Source organism: Sycon ciliatum, chromosome 9 (assembly GCF_964019385.1).
Source record: "Sycon ciliatum chromosome 9, ocSycCili1.1, whole genome shotgun sequence".
Taxonomy (NCBI): Eukaryota; Metazoa; Porifera; class Calcarea; order Leucosolenida; family Sycettidae; genus Sycon; species Sycon ciliatum.
The window spans coordinates 17,560,667-17,573,848 of NC_088651.1; the positions used below are offsets into that span (position 1 = coordinate 17,560,667).

At 47.8% G+C, this 13,182-nt stretch overlaps 2 protein-coding genes across 2 annotated transcripts; one reads left to right on the forward strand and one right to left on the reverse strand.

Moving 5' to 3' along the window:
* The first annotated feature begins 88 nt into the window (after positions 1 to 88).
* On the forward strand, positions 89 to 5,993 carry LOC135824305 (CUB and sushi domain-containing protein 1-like). The gene is made up of 5 exons (XM_065337038.1): positions 89 to 443; positions 3,044 to 3,208; positions 4,922 to 5,092; positions 5,716 to 5,880; positions 5,962 to 5,993. Exons 1-5 carry the CDS (start codon positions 89 to 91, stop codon positions 5,991 to 5,993), a joined length of 888 nt encoding a protein of 295 aa, XP_065193110.1.
* A 4,891-nt stretch (positions 5,994 to 10,884) lies between these two features.
* On the reverse strand, positions 10,885 to 11,754 carry LOC135824306 (uncharacterized). Its single transcript, XM_065337039.1, has one exon. The coding sequence runs from the start codon at positions 11,752 to 11,754 to the stop codon at positions 10,885 to 10,887; it is 870 nt and encodes a 289-aa protein (XP_065193111.1).
* Positions 11,755 to 13,182: the final 1,428 nt, after the last annotated feature.

Consider the following 13,182-nt stretch of genomic DNA (forward strand, 5'->3'; position numbering starts at 1 on the left):
GAATTGCTTCACAGTCATTAACACAGTTGGATTAGATACTGGCAACTGTGGTTTCAACTTGTCCACTTCCTCCTCCGCAGCAAACTATATGCCCTGTGCAGCAGTAGATGCCCTCTGTGGTACTTTGTTTTGCCGCCCAGGTCTGAAAACTGTCCCAGTCCTTAGTTATGTTAAATACAGAACCTATATAGTACGAGGTGTTGACAAATGCAGAGGTTTCTTTGCATCTCCACCAAAAAGCCATGACAACCCATCACTCGTGAATGACGGAACACTCTGTGATGCCAGCGGTGCTAACAAGGACCTCGTGTGCCACAAGCAACGCTGCGTGGACAAGTCTCGAGTCACCAGGCAGTGTTCGGTCGATTCTGATGGCAGCAAAGAGTGCCATGGAATCGGTGTGTGCACAACTGCAACAACCTGCCATTACCCACCCACACTTGGTAAGCCATCACAATAGAGTGCGCTTTCATCTCATTAGAGAGGTTCCGCATAACGTAATTACATGACTAAAAACGTAGTCGGTCTACAGAAAGAACGTCAAAGTGCTCTTTTCATAGGCTTTGCACTGTGCAATTCCTGCTGCTTCTTTTTTTTTCCCCTGGCTTTGGCTTGTTGCTGTAGGATGTTGTACTGCATAGGATTGTTGTGTTCGCCACGTGCGACTTGGTTGTACATGGAACGTGGGGCACGTCCAGCGTGCTGTGCGTAGGTTGAAGCTGGAAGGGTTGTGGGTACGAGTCGTTCAGCAGAATCTGATCGCCTGGCTTGTGGCCCAGTTTGGGCGAGCTGAGGATAGGTTTGCTTCTGTGTGCATGAACCCTGTAGATCTACGTGTGTATCTCGTACAGAAAGTGTTTGTTGTCGTAAACCCAATGCAGCAAGCTCAGGGAAGGCATTTGCGATGCCTTCATCAACAACACTTGGCTTGCAAGAAGGGCAATTCGTTGTTTCTGCAGGTTTATTGAGCATGAAATCCGTTTAAAGCTCGACTTGCCTTTTCAGGTCCGAAACAGCCGTCTGGAGGCCAGATAGCGTGTCGTCTGCTGGCTCCATCTCCTCAGGGTTGGGGAAGAACTTGTCGTGTCCCACCTCCCTCAGCTTTGCAAGTATTTCCGGGTGGTGTTCCCCAGTATACCAAGGTATCTTGAGGTTTTGGCAGACTTGCGCAGTCCATCATTGGTCAGTATCGCTTGATTAAGCTTTGGCATACTTTGCCCTTACACTCTTTGTAGTACTAACAGGAACCGGTCAAAGAGTCGTGAGCGCAGTCAAGAAGCCATGAATCGATTAATAAGGCTGTGACGACATACTGTAATAGTTGAATCTCTAAAGCGTGCCAACCTTTTAACGCGAAAGAATCCATCGTCACCATAAGAAACATTACTCGAATGTTATTCCTTCTCTCCTCAGTACAGGAGAAATAGAAGACAGGTGCGTGATTGCTGGGCCGTTAAACTTTGTAGAGGCTAAATGGGAAATGTTTAGACACGTCACACTTTCAACTCTTACAGGAACAGGAGAAATGGCGGTGGAGACATGCTTGCTTGGCCACACAAAGCGCACAGATATCCACAGAGAGGTGTGTTAAGGTGGCAAGCGGACCAAGCTCGGGAACAACAGTCCACTCATTGGAAACTGGCACCCTAACTTTTTGGTTTCTCCCACACGTAGGTGTAGATATCGTGAAAAGTTGCTGAAAACAAAAGCACATTCTGCATTGTGTGTCCCTTAGAAATACTGCTTGCCACATTTGAGGCCAGAAAAGTCCAAGAACAGGGAAATAGAAATTCAGCCTGGTTTTACAAAATGAGGATAGGTATGCCATGGCAAAAAGTGTGGAGAAGCAGATCCCAAACCCAGATTTGAATTGGGTTTTTGATCCTCAAATCGGCCCAAATCGGACTTTCAAAAGCCAGCGGGACTGTACCCATTGAATGGACTGTAACTATTGGGTATTGAGCTGACTTGATAAGCAGGAACACCGGATACGTCAGAGTTGGGAAATTCCCTTTTTCCACTCCTGAGCTCTATGAGCTCAAGAGAGCAACATAAAACAAAACGTGAAGATCGTCTAAGATCAAAACCGTGGTGGTGGGTTTCCATTAGTGTTGAAACTATCTCACCGGGTACTCGTTAGCTCGCTCGCCAGAAACTCGGCTCATTTCAGCGGCCAGCTCGTTTGCACTAACGAACGCCGTACTCCGTTCACATGGCAGAACATGGCAGTATAATTCTATGACTCCCTGGTCGATTTTGAGTCCAGTCCCGCGCAAAGTGAAAATCACTCGCAGTTACAGTGACTGCATGACTGCACAACACTGAGTTGTTCCAATTGTCGTTGCAGCTTTGGTGGACTCCACTGTCTTGTTCCGCATCTGCTGACCTGTCGCAGGGCAGGCTTCTGTCAACTCTCTGCGACACTAAGCTTAGAGCTGGTGGCTGCACGGCTGGATGATGATGCATCTAAGGTGATATCATCGGCGAATTCTTGGTGACAAATACCAGGCGGTAGATGAGAGTCGATGGAACTGATGTAAACAGAAAAAGAAACGGCCCGAGAACGCTACCTTGAGGTACAACACTTGAACCCTCCGAGTAGCATGACGATAAAGAACCAACTTAAACGCGTTGTTTCCGACCCGACAAATAGCTGACAAATCAGGTCAGAGCAGTGCCACGTATATCCTTTCCGTGAAGATCATCTAGCAGCGTTTGGTGGCGAACCTTATCAAATGCTTTTGACATATCGACAAACACAACACAAGTGGACTGCTTATGGGCCCTAGCTGCGCGTCATCGATGTACCACCAGCCGGTTTCAGCAGGGTTCTTTCTCCTCACCAAAATTGTGTTAGAATTGACAGGTTTTCGGTTCTTTTTATTCAAACGTCGTTCTGTTGAAAGCATTGATTAACTTCTTCCATTACTGTTGAAAAGTGAATGGTGAAGAGCAAATCTGCACAAAATCACTTCCTATATGTGAAGCCGCAGGAATCGTCACCACTGCTAGTCTTTTTGTTATATTTGTTTTCTTCTGCTAGTTGTAAATTGCACAGTGCCAGCACTCATGAATGGCAATGCAGACAAGACAATGGTGTCCTATCCTCAGAGTATAAACTACATCTGTAATACTGGTTATAGAATGAATGGATCTGCAACAGCAATGTGCAGTGCTGGTGGAACTCTACAAATGCCTACTTGCAATAGTAAGTGCAAATGGTATAAACTATGCACAAAAGCATGGTGCATGATGAGAGAATTGTTCTTTTCACCTCCTTGCCATTCACGGACCTGTGCAGATTCCGTAAAAATCCCGTCAGAGCGCCCGTTTCTCCCATCCGCCCCTCCCTGACTTCTTGTCAGGAAAGTGATTGATTGAATCCTTGTATGACTCTGTGATGCCGTACCCTACTACAGACGTGTGCTCGACCTTGTTGGAAATGTACGCACCAGTGCCCACCCTCTTGATCAGAGAACGCACAAACCCTCAGTTTTGACGTCTCTGTACGACTCCTCGCTCTTGACCTTTGGTGGGTGTACCAGATGCACGAACAGTTTTGGTAGGGCCAGGCGCTTAGCGCCGCCATTGGCGGTGGGCAGGCCAGGGGGGGGGATGTCCCCCCTGTATTTTTTTGAAATTAGGGTGCAAAATCCTGCATTCTGGGCACTTTTGGCATTGTCTTACTATGGTGGTCGTGGTCGGGCGAAAAAGTGGTCTGGCCAAAGCCGGATCGGCCGGAGCGGCTGCTACGCCCCTGAGAGTGATTACTTTTTCGTGTAGTGCCAAGAGTACTGAATGCAGCAAGTAGGACTCGCCCATCCACCCCTCCCCACATGAACTTACTCGAAGCGACGAGGAGGTAGAGGTGTTCTGGGGAGATTTACGGTACTGCGTAAGTCCGAGATTCTTAGTTGACATCGGTTGAAGCAATGCGTCGAAACATGGCATACTCAACGAGGTGTGTTCCCAGGCCGCCGGCAGTGGAAGTGCTGATCCAAAACTGCCAGATGTTGCTCAACTGGTACCGAACTAAACATTTTGAACGGTGGCATTCGGCTGTTCAACAGTGCGGCAATCTCTCCTCCTCGTCTCCTCCGTGCGCTCTCAACCAACTACCCTTAGTATCCATTACACACACCAATAATTTGACGAAAGGGATACGGCCGTACTGGTACTTCAAGCATTGGTACTGAAATTATTCCTTCTGGCAGTTGTTTTGCCTACGAAAGACTCGTCGGAGGTGATACTATTTAGGATAATTTAAATTGACATGTCAAATATTTATAGTAAAGAAAAGTGCCAAGGAACTACAAGTTACTCTATATTGTCCACTAACACCACTAGTTACTGGACAAACAGCTCATGCGATAACATTTAACAAAACTGACCGAAGCTACTGGTGTTCTACCACTAACTGGGAACTCAGCTCTAGCACGTGTTTGTTGTGTCTTGGTTGCACTCGCCTTCCCCACCTACGTTTCATAGAACTAATGACCTTCCAAGTTGGAGGGTTGTTGGAGTGCGCACTTATCAGCAAAAACATTACTTTTGGCTGCGAAAAACAGACCACCAGATTGGCTGTGCAGCGCAGTAGGTTGGAGCCTTCTTAACCAAGAGGGAGAGGGCGTCGGAGAACTAACACGCTACTACAAATCCGTTGATTACTTTAACCGCTTGCCTGTTTGGAATTTGCATTTGGGCATGACTTTGAAAATTTGGTTTTTATTCTCCTATTCGGCTTTATTATAATCAGCGCAGCGCAAAATGATTATATTCTGTTCTGTCTGCAGGATGGTTATATTTTAGATCAGTAAAAAATTCTCGGAGCCAAAAACTCAAAGCAAGATGACAAAATCCGGCATCCTGTTTTTATGCTACATTCTTCTCCTGTTACGTTTCTCTTTCATCTCATTTCCAGTTGTCAATTGTACTGCGCCAACGGTCGCCCATGGCCGTGGTGGCAAGAGAGTTCTGTCATACCTTCAACAAGTGAACTACACATGTGACACTGGTTATAGTGTAAATGGATCAGTAACAGCCACTTGCAGTGCTACTGGAACTTTGACAGAGCCGAAGCCTATCTGCAACAGTAAGTTGTTAGAACATTGCTCTTTCATTTATCTGTCGTCACGACGTCTCTAAGCCAGCACACATACCCATGCCACCTTTCTCTTTGTCACCACTGCCACATGGAACTCACTCCCGGCTGCCATTCATACTGTATCCAGTCCGAGATGTTTTATCTCTCTTGTCCACACACACTTTGCTACCACCCAATATAAGCCCTCTGAGTTCACATTCCACGTAGAGTAGCAATGTCATAGGGCACTGTGTAAATTTGCTACTTCCATGTATCTTTATATCAAGTTCCTTTTCTGTTTACTGTCTCTTCGGCGTCTTCTTCATTATCAGCCATTAGCGGACACAGTTACTCTATACAATAACCTTCTGACGATGGGTGACTGGCCCGAAATATCAATAATTTTTCCGACATCACTAATAAAAGAATTTTCAGCCAGCGCATGCGCCAGGAGTGAATATAAACTAAATAGAGCGGTTGTCAGTTGACAAACCCTCCTTTTTTTTAATAACCTTGTTCTAAGAACGATGTAAAATCCAGCAACACCGTTCTTCGTGGGCGTGTTGAACGTTTACAAAGAAGCAGTTTGCACATCCTTGTGTCCATGCCTTACTGTGTTCTTGTTCTGCTAGTTGTGAATTGCACAGTGCCAACACTCAGGAATGGTAATGCAGACAAGACAATGGTGTCCTATCTTCAGAGTGTGAATTACACGTGTAATACTGGTTATAGAATGAATGGATCTGCAACAGCAACGTGCAGTGCTGATGGAACTCTACAAATGCCTACTTGCAACAGTAAGTGCAAACAATGTAAACTATGACGTAGTTTTAAGCATAATCTGAGAATTGTTACTACTGTCCCCTTTACATTTACAGAACTAGCTATATTCTTGGTGACACAAACCTAACTATATTCTTGGTGACACAAACCTAACTATATTCTTGGTGACACAAACCTAACTATATTCTTGGTGACACAAACCTAACTATATTCTTGGTGACACAAACCTAACTATATTCTTGGTGACACAAACCTAACTATATTCTTGGTGACACAGATGCTCACAGTGTAGGTAGCAATTGGGGTGCACACACACACACATGCACACACACACATATAATGGGTAGCCGAGTGGTAGGCGCGGTGAAATCAACAAGATTTACTTTTATTCTACTTTCAGGTACACACCTGAGATATAATTGTTAGTGAAAGAAGAAGCGGCAAAATAAATAACTTTCTCTCCGGTGCTCACCTAGAGGTTGAATCCTTCTTCTTTGAGTTAGCTTTCATTGCTATCTAATCTAATCTAATCTAATTAAAACAGAAAAAGCGCAGCTGCTTTTATGCAGCAAACGCCGTACGCTTATATGCGAAGATACACTAAAATTAATATACATAAGGTCGCTCCGTATTGCTTCCGTATTACTTCCGTATCAGCCAGGCAGGGATAACAGTTACTACACCCTCCCTTCCTACAGATAATCACGCCCTCGTGATTTTCAAAAGTAGGCAGGTGGGTGAATGTTCTGTCTGGGCCGGAGATTGTACGGAAGTGCAGGAGGAGGCGGAGCGGGGGGTTGGATTTGAGGAGGAGGCGGAGCGGGGGGTGGGAGTTGCGGTAGTGGTGTATGTGCCGGGGTGGTGTGTATCTCGGGATCGTATGTCGGTGGTGTTGCAGGACGTAAATCTACGTCGGTTACTTGATGATATGGCTTCAGGCGATTTACGTGAACAACTGAAAGCCTCTGGCGATCCGACAATGAACGAATGCGGACTGTGACATCATCGATCACCTTCTGGATGACATATGGTCCTGTCCAGAATCGGTGAAACTTGGGGGACTCATTCTGAGGGACCACTGGTGAATGTAGGAGAACAAGCTGATCCTTCGTGAGCTTCGGTGGCGGGCGAGATGTACCATCGTAACCCTTCTTCTGGTGCTGGTGTGATTTAAGGCCGTGCTGGCGGGCGCGCTCAAAGGCAGCCTCAGTTGAAGTACGAATAGAAGAGACGAATTCAGGGTAAGATGGTGGTGGTGAGTTACGGGGTAAACCATACATCACATCGAGAGGCAGAACCGGATCATAACCAAACTGGAGGCGGAATGGAGAATAGCCAGTCGATGCATGTACACTAGTGCGGTATGCTAGTGCCGTGGGTTGGAGATGCAAGTCCCAGTCTCGGTGATCAGAGATGGATGTTGCAATCATAGCTTCTAGTGTCCGGTTGAATCTTTCAACCATGCCATCACTTTGTGGGTGGTAGGGTGTGGTTCTGGTCTTGGTGATATCAAGCATAGTGCATAGGCTTTGAAACAAGCGACTCTCAAACTGGGAACCTTGATCAGTGTGCAAGGCAGCGGGTGCACCATAGCGACAGATCCAACCATTGAAGAACAAACCAGCGACAGTAGAGGCGAGCATGTTGGGCATGGGGAAAATCTCAACCCACTTGGAGAAGTAATCCATTATGACTAATACGTACCGATTTCCTCGATCAGTGATAGGAAGGGGGCCCATGATGTCCATGGCGACACGCTGGCTTGGATAGGATGATGTTTGCGATTGCAGAGGTGCTTTCGGTTTGGGCTGAGGTGCTTTCCGTTTTTGGCACTCCGGGCAGGTTCTAACACACTGTTCGATGTCATCAGCCATGTGGGGCCAGTAGAACCGTGTACGGGCCTTGTCGATGGTGCGGTCGACGCCAAGATGACCCGATCCAATACCGGCATGCAGCGATCTGACAACAGTAGGACGTTGTGACGCAGGCAGGACCAATTGAAGATACGAGGACAGATCATCAGTCGACTCATACCTTCGGTAGAGAACACCATCTTGGACAATGAGACGATTGAACTGCGTCCAGAGTCGGTGCACATCAGGATGAACAGCAGCTAACTCATCTGATCCCTTAGGTGGTCGTTGCTGTGACCTCACCCACTTCATCACTAGAGAAATCGAGGGATCCACAGCTTCGCTAGTGCGGAGGGAGGTAGACGGCAGCCAGGACGCTGACGGAGCAGGCTCACGAGTGCATTGGTCGAGCTCGCCTGTGGACAGAGAGACACCGCATGAACTCACAGCAGCAGATGCAGCAGGCGGCAGACACATACTCTTGGCAGCAGGGGAAGAACACACATGTCCACACAATCTTGACAAACTATCGGCGTTGACATGCTGAGAGCCAGGGCGATGCCGAGTTTCATAGTCAAACGCTGATAACCGTTCTATCCAGCGTGCAACAATGCCATCCGGATTCTTGAATGAAGATAGCCAAAGGAGTGCTTTGTGATCAGTGCGGAGTAGGAATGTGGCGCCGAGCAAGTAGTGACGGAAATAGTGAGTGAATTCAATAACAGCCAGTAACTCACGCTTTGTCGTTGTGTAATTACGTTGACCAGAGGACGGTGTCTTACTTGCATAGGCGATGGGATGTTCTGCACCATCGGAGCCGATTTGTGAAAGGACCGCACCAATGGCATGATCACTAGCATCTGTATCCAGAATGAAGGACTTATTGGCATCAGGATAGGCAAGGACGGGTGCTGAGCTGAGGTGTTGGCGGAGCTGATCGAAGGCATTCTGTGCCTCGGGTGGCCAGGCGAATGTTGAGTGCTTCCTTGTTAGCGCATGCAGAGGTGTCGCAATCTTAGCAAAGTCATGGATGAATCTCCTGTAGTATGATGCAAAGCCGAGGAACTGGCGCACACCCGTGATGGACGTAGGTTGCTTCCAGGTGGAAACAGCCATAATTTTGGCGAGATCAGGGCGAACACCATCAGCAGAGAACACATGACTAAGATATCCAACAGATGAGTTGACTAGAGAGCATTTAGACGGCTTCACTTTGAGGCGGGCCTCACGGAGACGGTCGAGGACAGAACGTAACCGTTGGAGGTGTTCCTTGAACATCCTTGAGAAGACAATGATATCATCCAGATATACAAGACACGTGGATGGAATAAGATCTCCCAGAACAGCATTCATCAGGCGCTGAAACGTAGCAGGTGCATTGCATAAGCCGAAAGGCATGCAGGTCCACTCATAGAAGCCAAATGGAGTGACGAAGGCAGACTTACGCCGGGCATCTTTATCCATGCAGACTTGCCAGTAGCCAGAAGCGAGGTCAATAGTTGTGAAGTAGCGGGCACCACTCATGGCGTCAATGGCATCATCAATACGCGGCATTGGAAAGGCGTCTTTTACCGTGATGTTGTTAAGCTGACGGTAGTCCACACATAGGCGAATGGAGTTGTCAGGCTTCCGGACAACGACAATAGGTGCAGACCAGGGACTGTTCGACAGACGGATAATGTGATGATCACGCAGCTTATCAGTGTGCTCCCTGACCTCTTGTTGCTGGTGGATTGGTAGACGACGCGGTGCTATGCGTACAGGAGGTGCGCCAGAGGTGTCGATGGTGTGCGTGACGAACTCTGTGTGGCCAGTGTCAAACGGGCCGGTGGAAACACAGTCAGCATACTCACTCATCAGGTCTTGAACGGAACGGCGATCGGCACTATCCAGGTGACTGAGATCGAGCTGCGGTTCTCGAGAGTCATCGTCTGCAAGTGTACAGTGCATTTCAAAACTATAGACGCGTAGGGTTTTTGAAATATTTCAAATTTGGCTGGAACCTTTTAAGAATAGTTTTCGGAATATTGCTCAGAATCGCTCCACAATTACTCTCATATAGTTTCTAAAGGATTAGATAACAGACGCCCAATTTGGAAAAAAATTATGCACAAAGTGATCACAGATTTTATGTGGTATAGATGCTGGCATAACGGTTTTTGCCTAGGTACGCGTCTATAGTTTTGAAATGGACTGTAGTAGCAGCACATATCGCAGAGGTATCATCGTCGTCGACCGGAACACATGGCATGATGGAGCCAATCCGCACACCCTGTGGTAGTGTGATCGGCTGGTCGGAGAAATTGAAAACTGGATAGCCAACCGTAGCAGAAGGGGCATCATCATTATCCGCTTGCACGTGAATGGCAGCATCTTGACAGAGGAGGTCATAACGCTCGGGCAGCTTACCAGATGCTTCCAGAAGATAATCACCCGGAGCTGGAGAGAATTGGAGCTTGCCAGGCAGAAGTACTTGGCTGAAAGGCGGTATTGCGACAGGTATTGTCAATTGGACATGACAAACTTGGTGGTGAACACTCTTGGTATCATTATTACAGGCATCAGCACGAGGTGGAGAGTTGGTAGGGAACTTGAGTGAATTGTCCGCAGGGTTGAGAACGCAACCATGGGTTCTGAAAAAATCAACTCCCAACAAAACATCAGGCTGAACATCACCAACCAGAACATTGTGAGAAACTTGCCGATCATCAATGGAAAAAGTTAAACATGCAGATCCATGCAAAGGAATAGATGACCCATCAATTGTAGCCAAATCCGGTAGTGACTGTTTAACTAGAGGTGTACGCCCAGGCAAGCTTGACCAAACTTTGTTGCTAACTAATGTCACTGCCGAGCCCGTGTCAAGCAAAGCGTTGAACTGCATGGATTGAATAGTAACTGGTACTGTGAATGGACGGTGTACGGAGGAGCGGTGAAAGAATGTAGCAATGTGGGACTTCAGACCATCAAACGATGGTGTTAAGAAGAGTAGGTAAGCAACTGCTAGGACTGGCACCCCAATACAAGCGAACATAGCAATACGTCTAACAGCATGAATGACAGGGGGTAAACCCACTATGGCGAGAATACAAATGAGCAAATAGGCTCCTATTGGTAAACTAACCGGCTGGTGAGTCCGAAGCGCATCACGCACAGCAGTTGGACTCAGGACTGCTGTGGACGGCTGTTTCCCGATGGCTGACGGGGCTGGCGGCACTCAGAGGCATAGTGGCCAGAGCGACCGCAATTGAAGCATGTAATGGGTCTCCTCGGCTGGCTGCGGTGCAGCTGGCTGCGTTGTAGCTGGTGGAGAGGTAGTGCGGTTGGACCGGCGTCACGTTGTTCGAGGCGAGCCAGTCGAACGCTGATGGCTTCCAGCGATTTAGCGACTGCCTCTAGCTGCGTTTCCTGTGCGACTCCGCACACGGGAAGAGGTGGTGTTTCCTGCTCTTCAGCCTGCAGGATGGAATGTTGGTGAAGGGCGGCGAGTAGGGCAGCATCCAGGGTATTCGCAGCTAGTTCCCGGACCCTGACACGAATCGACCTGGAGTCGAGACCAGCAAGAAACTGGTCCTTTGCAAGTACATCCCTGTCCGCAGCGGCCATGTCGGGATAGGATTGGGCGACAGCCGCCCTTACTTTCTCACAGTAAGCGCTGGCCGACTGTCCCTTCTCCTGTCGCAACGCTTTGAAGGCGGCCCGGTGTAGTTCCGCACGCTGAGCGGGAGCGAAACGGTCTTCTAGGGCCTGAGCAAGGTTAGCGATAGCGCCTTGACGGGTCGCCTGTGGGAGACTCAGGTAGAATAGCTGGGCGTCCCCGGTGAGGGACAACCCCAGGAATTGAGTTTGCTCGGCCAGCGTCCACTGGTTCACCGCAGCAACCTGTTCAAACTGGGCATACCATGCCGACCAGTTGTCATCTAGCCGACCTGCGTATTTGGCCGGGGTGGCCCAGTTGTGCACGTGGCGGGCGGGCGCCGGAGCAGCGGCGGCTGGTACAGCAACGGCGGCTGGTACAGCAGCTGGTTGAGCCATCACGTCAACGATTGACTAAGGGCCAGGCGGGTTACAAGACGAGTTCCGTAAACAGGTGAGTTCGAATCTGACAAATTTGATTGAACCACCGCTGCCACCAATGTAATGGGTAGCCGAGTGGTAGGCGCGGTGAAATCAACAAGATTTACTTTTATTCTACTTTCAGGATACACACCTGAGATATGATTGTTAGTGAAAGAAGAAGCGGCAAAATAAATAACTTTCTCTCCGGTGCTCACCTAGAGGTTGAATCCTTCTTCTTTGAGTTAGCTTTCATTGCTATCTAATCTAATCTAATCTAATTAAAACAGAAAAAGCGCAGCTGCTTTTATGCAGCAAACGCCGTACGCTTATATGCGAAGATACACTAAAATTAATATACATAAGGTCGCTCCGTATTGCTTCCGTATTACTTCCGTATCAGCCAGGCAGGGATACTACACACACACACACACACACACACACACACACACACACACACACACACACACATACACACACACACACACACACACACACACGCGCGCACACACACGCGCACACACACGCACACACACACACACACAAACACAAATGCACACACACACACGCACACACACACACACACACACACACACACACACACACACACACACACACACACACACGCGCGCACACACACACACACACACACACATGCACGCACAGGCGCATGCACGTATGCACACACACATACACACACACACACACACACACACACACACACACATGCACCCACCCACACACGCACGCATGCACACACACAACCATACACACATACTCGCCTATGTAGATGCTCAGATATCTCTCTGAAAGGCTCACACAAATGATGCTTAACAAGATGCTTTGCTTCACTGTGCAGGAAATGATAGTTTAAAATGTGAAGATCACAGTTCAAATTGAGGTTACCGCTACCAACGACTGCTAAAAATACAAAGTTCAGTTTAGTTCAGTTTTGTTTATTTACGGATTCTCCAGAGGTAAATGGATACCTATCATGGGAGTCTAACCAAACTAATAAAAGAATGAAAATAAAATTATGTATGGAGTGGAAAAAACTCAAAATCTGAGATTTTTTCAAGTATCAGTATCAGCCATTAGAAAGGTTTGGTGCTTTCCCCCCCCTCCTTCAAATATTTGCCATACTTCATGTTTGGCCTCAGGTGGTTGAATCTTTCAGTAACCTCTCGGTCTTCTGCCCTGTTATCGCACGTTCTGGCTGCTTATGATCTTGTTGCAGTCATGGATAGTTGTTTCATAACTCCTTTCAATGTGGTTTTCTTCTACTTCACTTTTCTTGTTGGCTCAGTACCCGAGTTAAGCTTCAAAGTGTGATAGCATTATCGTCTACGAGGAACATGTATCAAAACCGAATTCTGAGGAAAGTGGCTGGTCCAAATATGGAGGTCC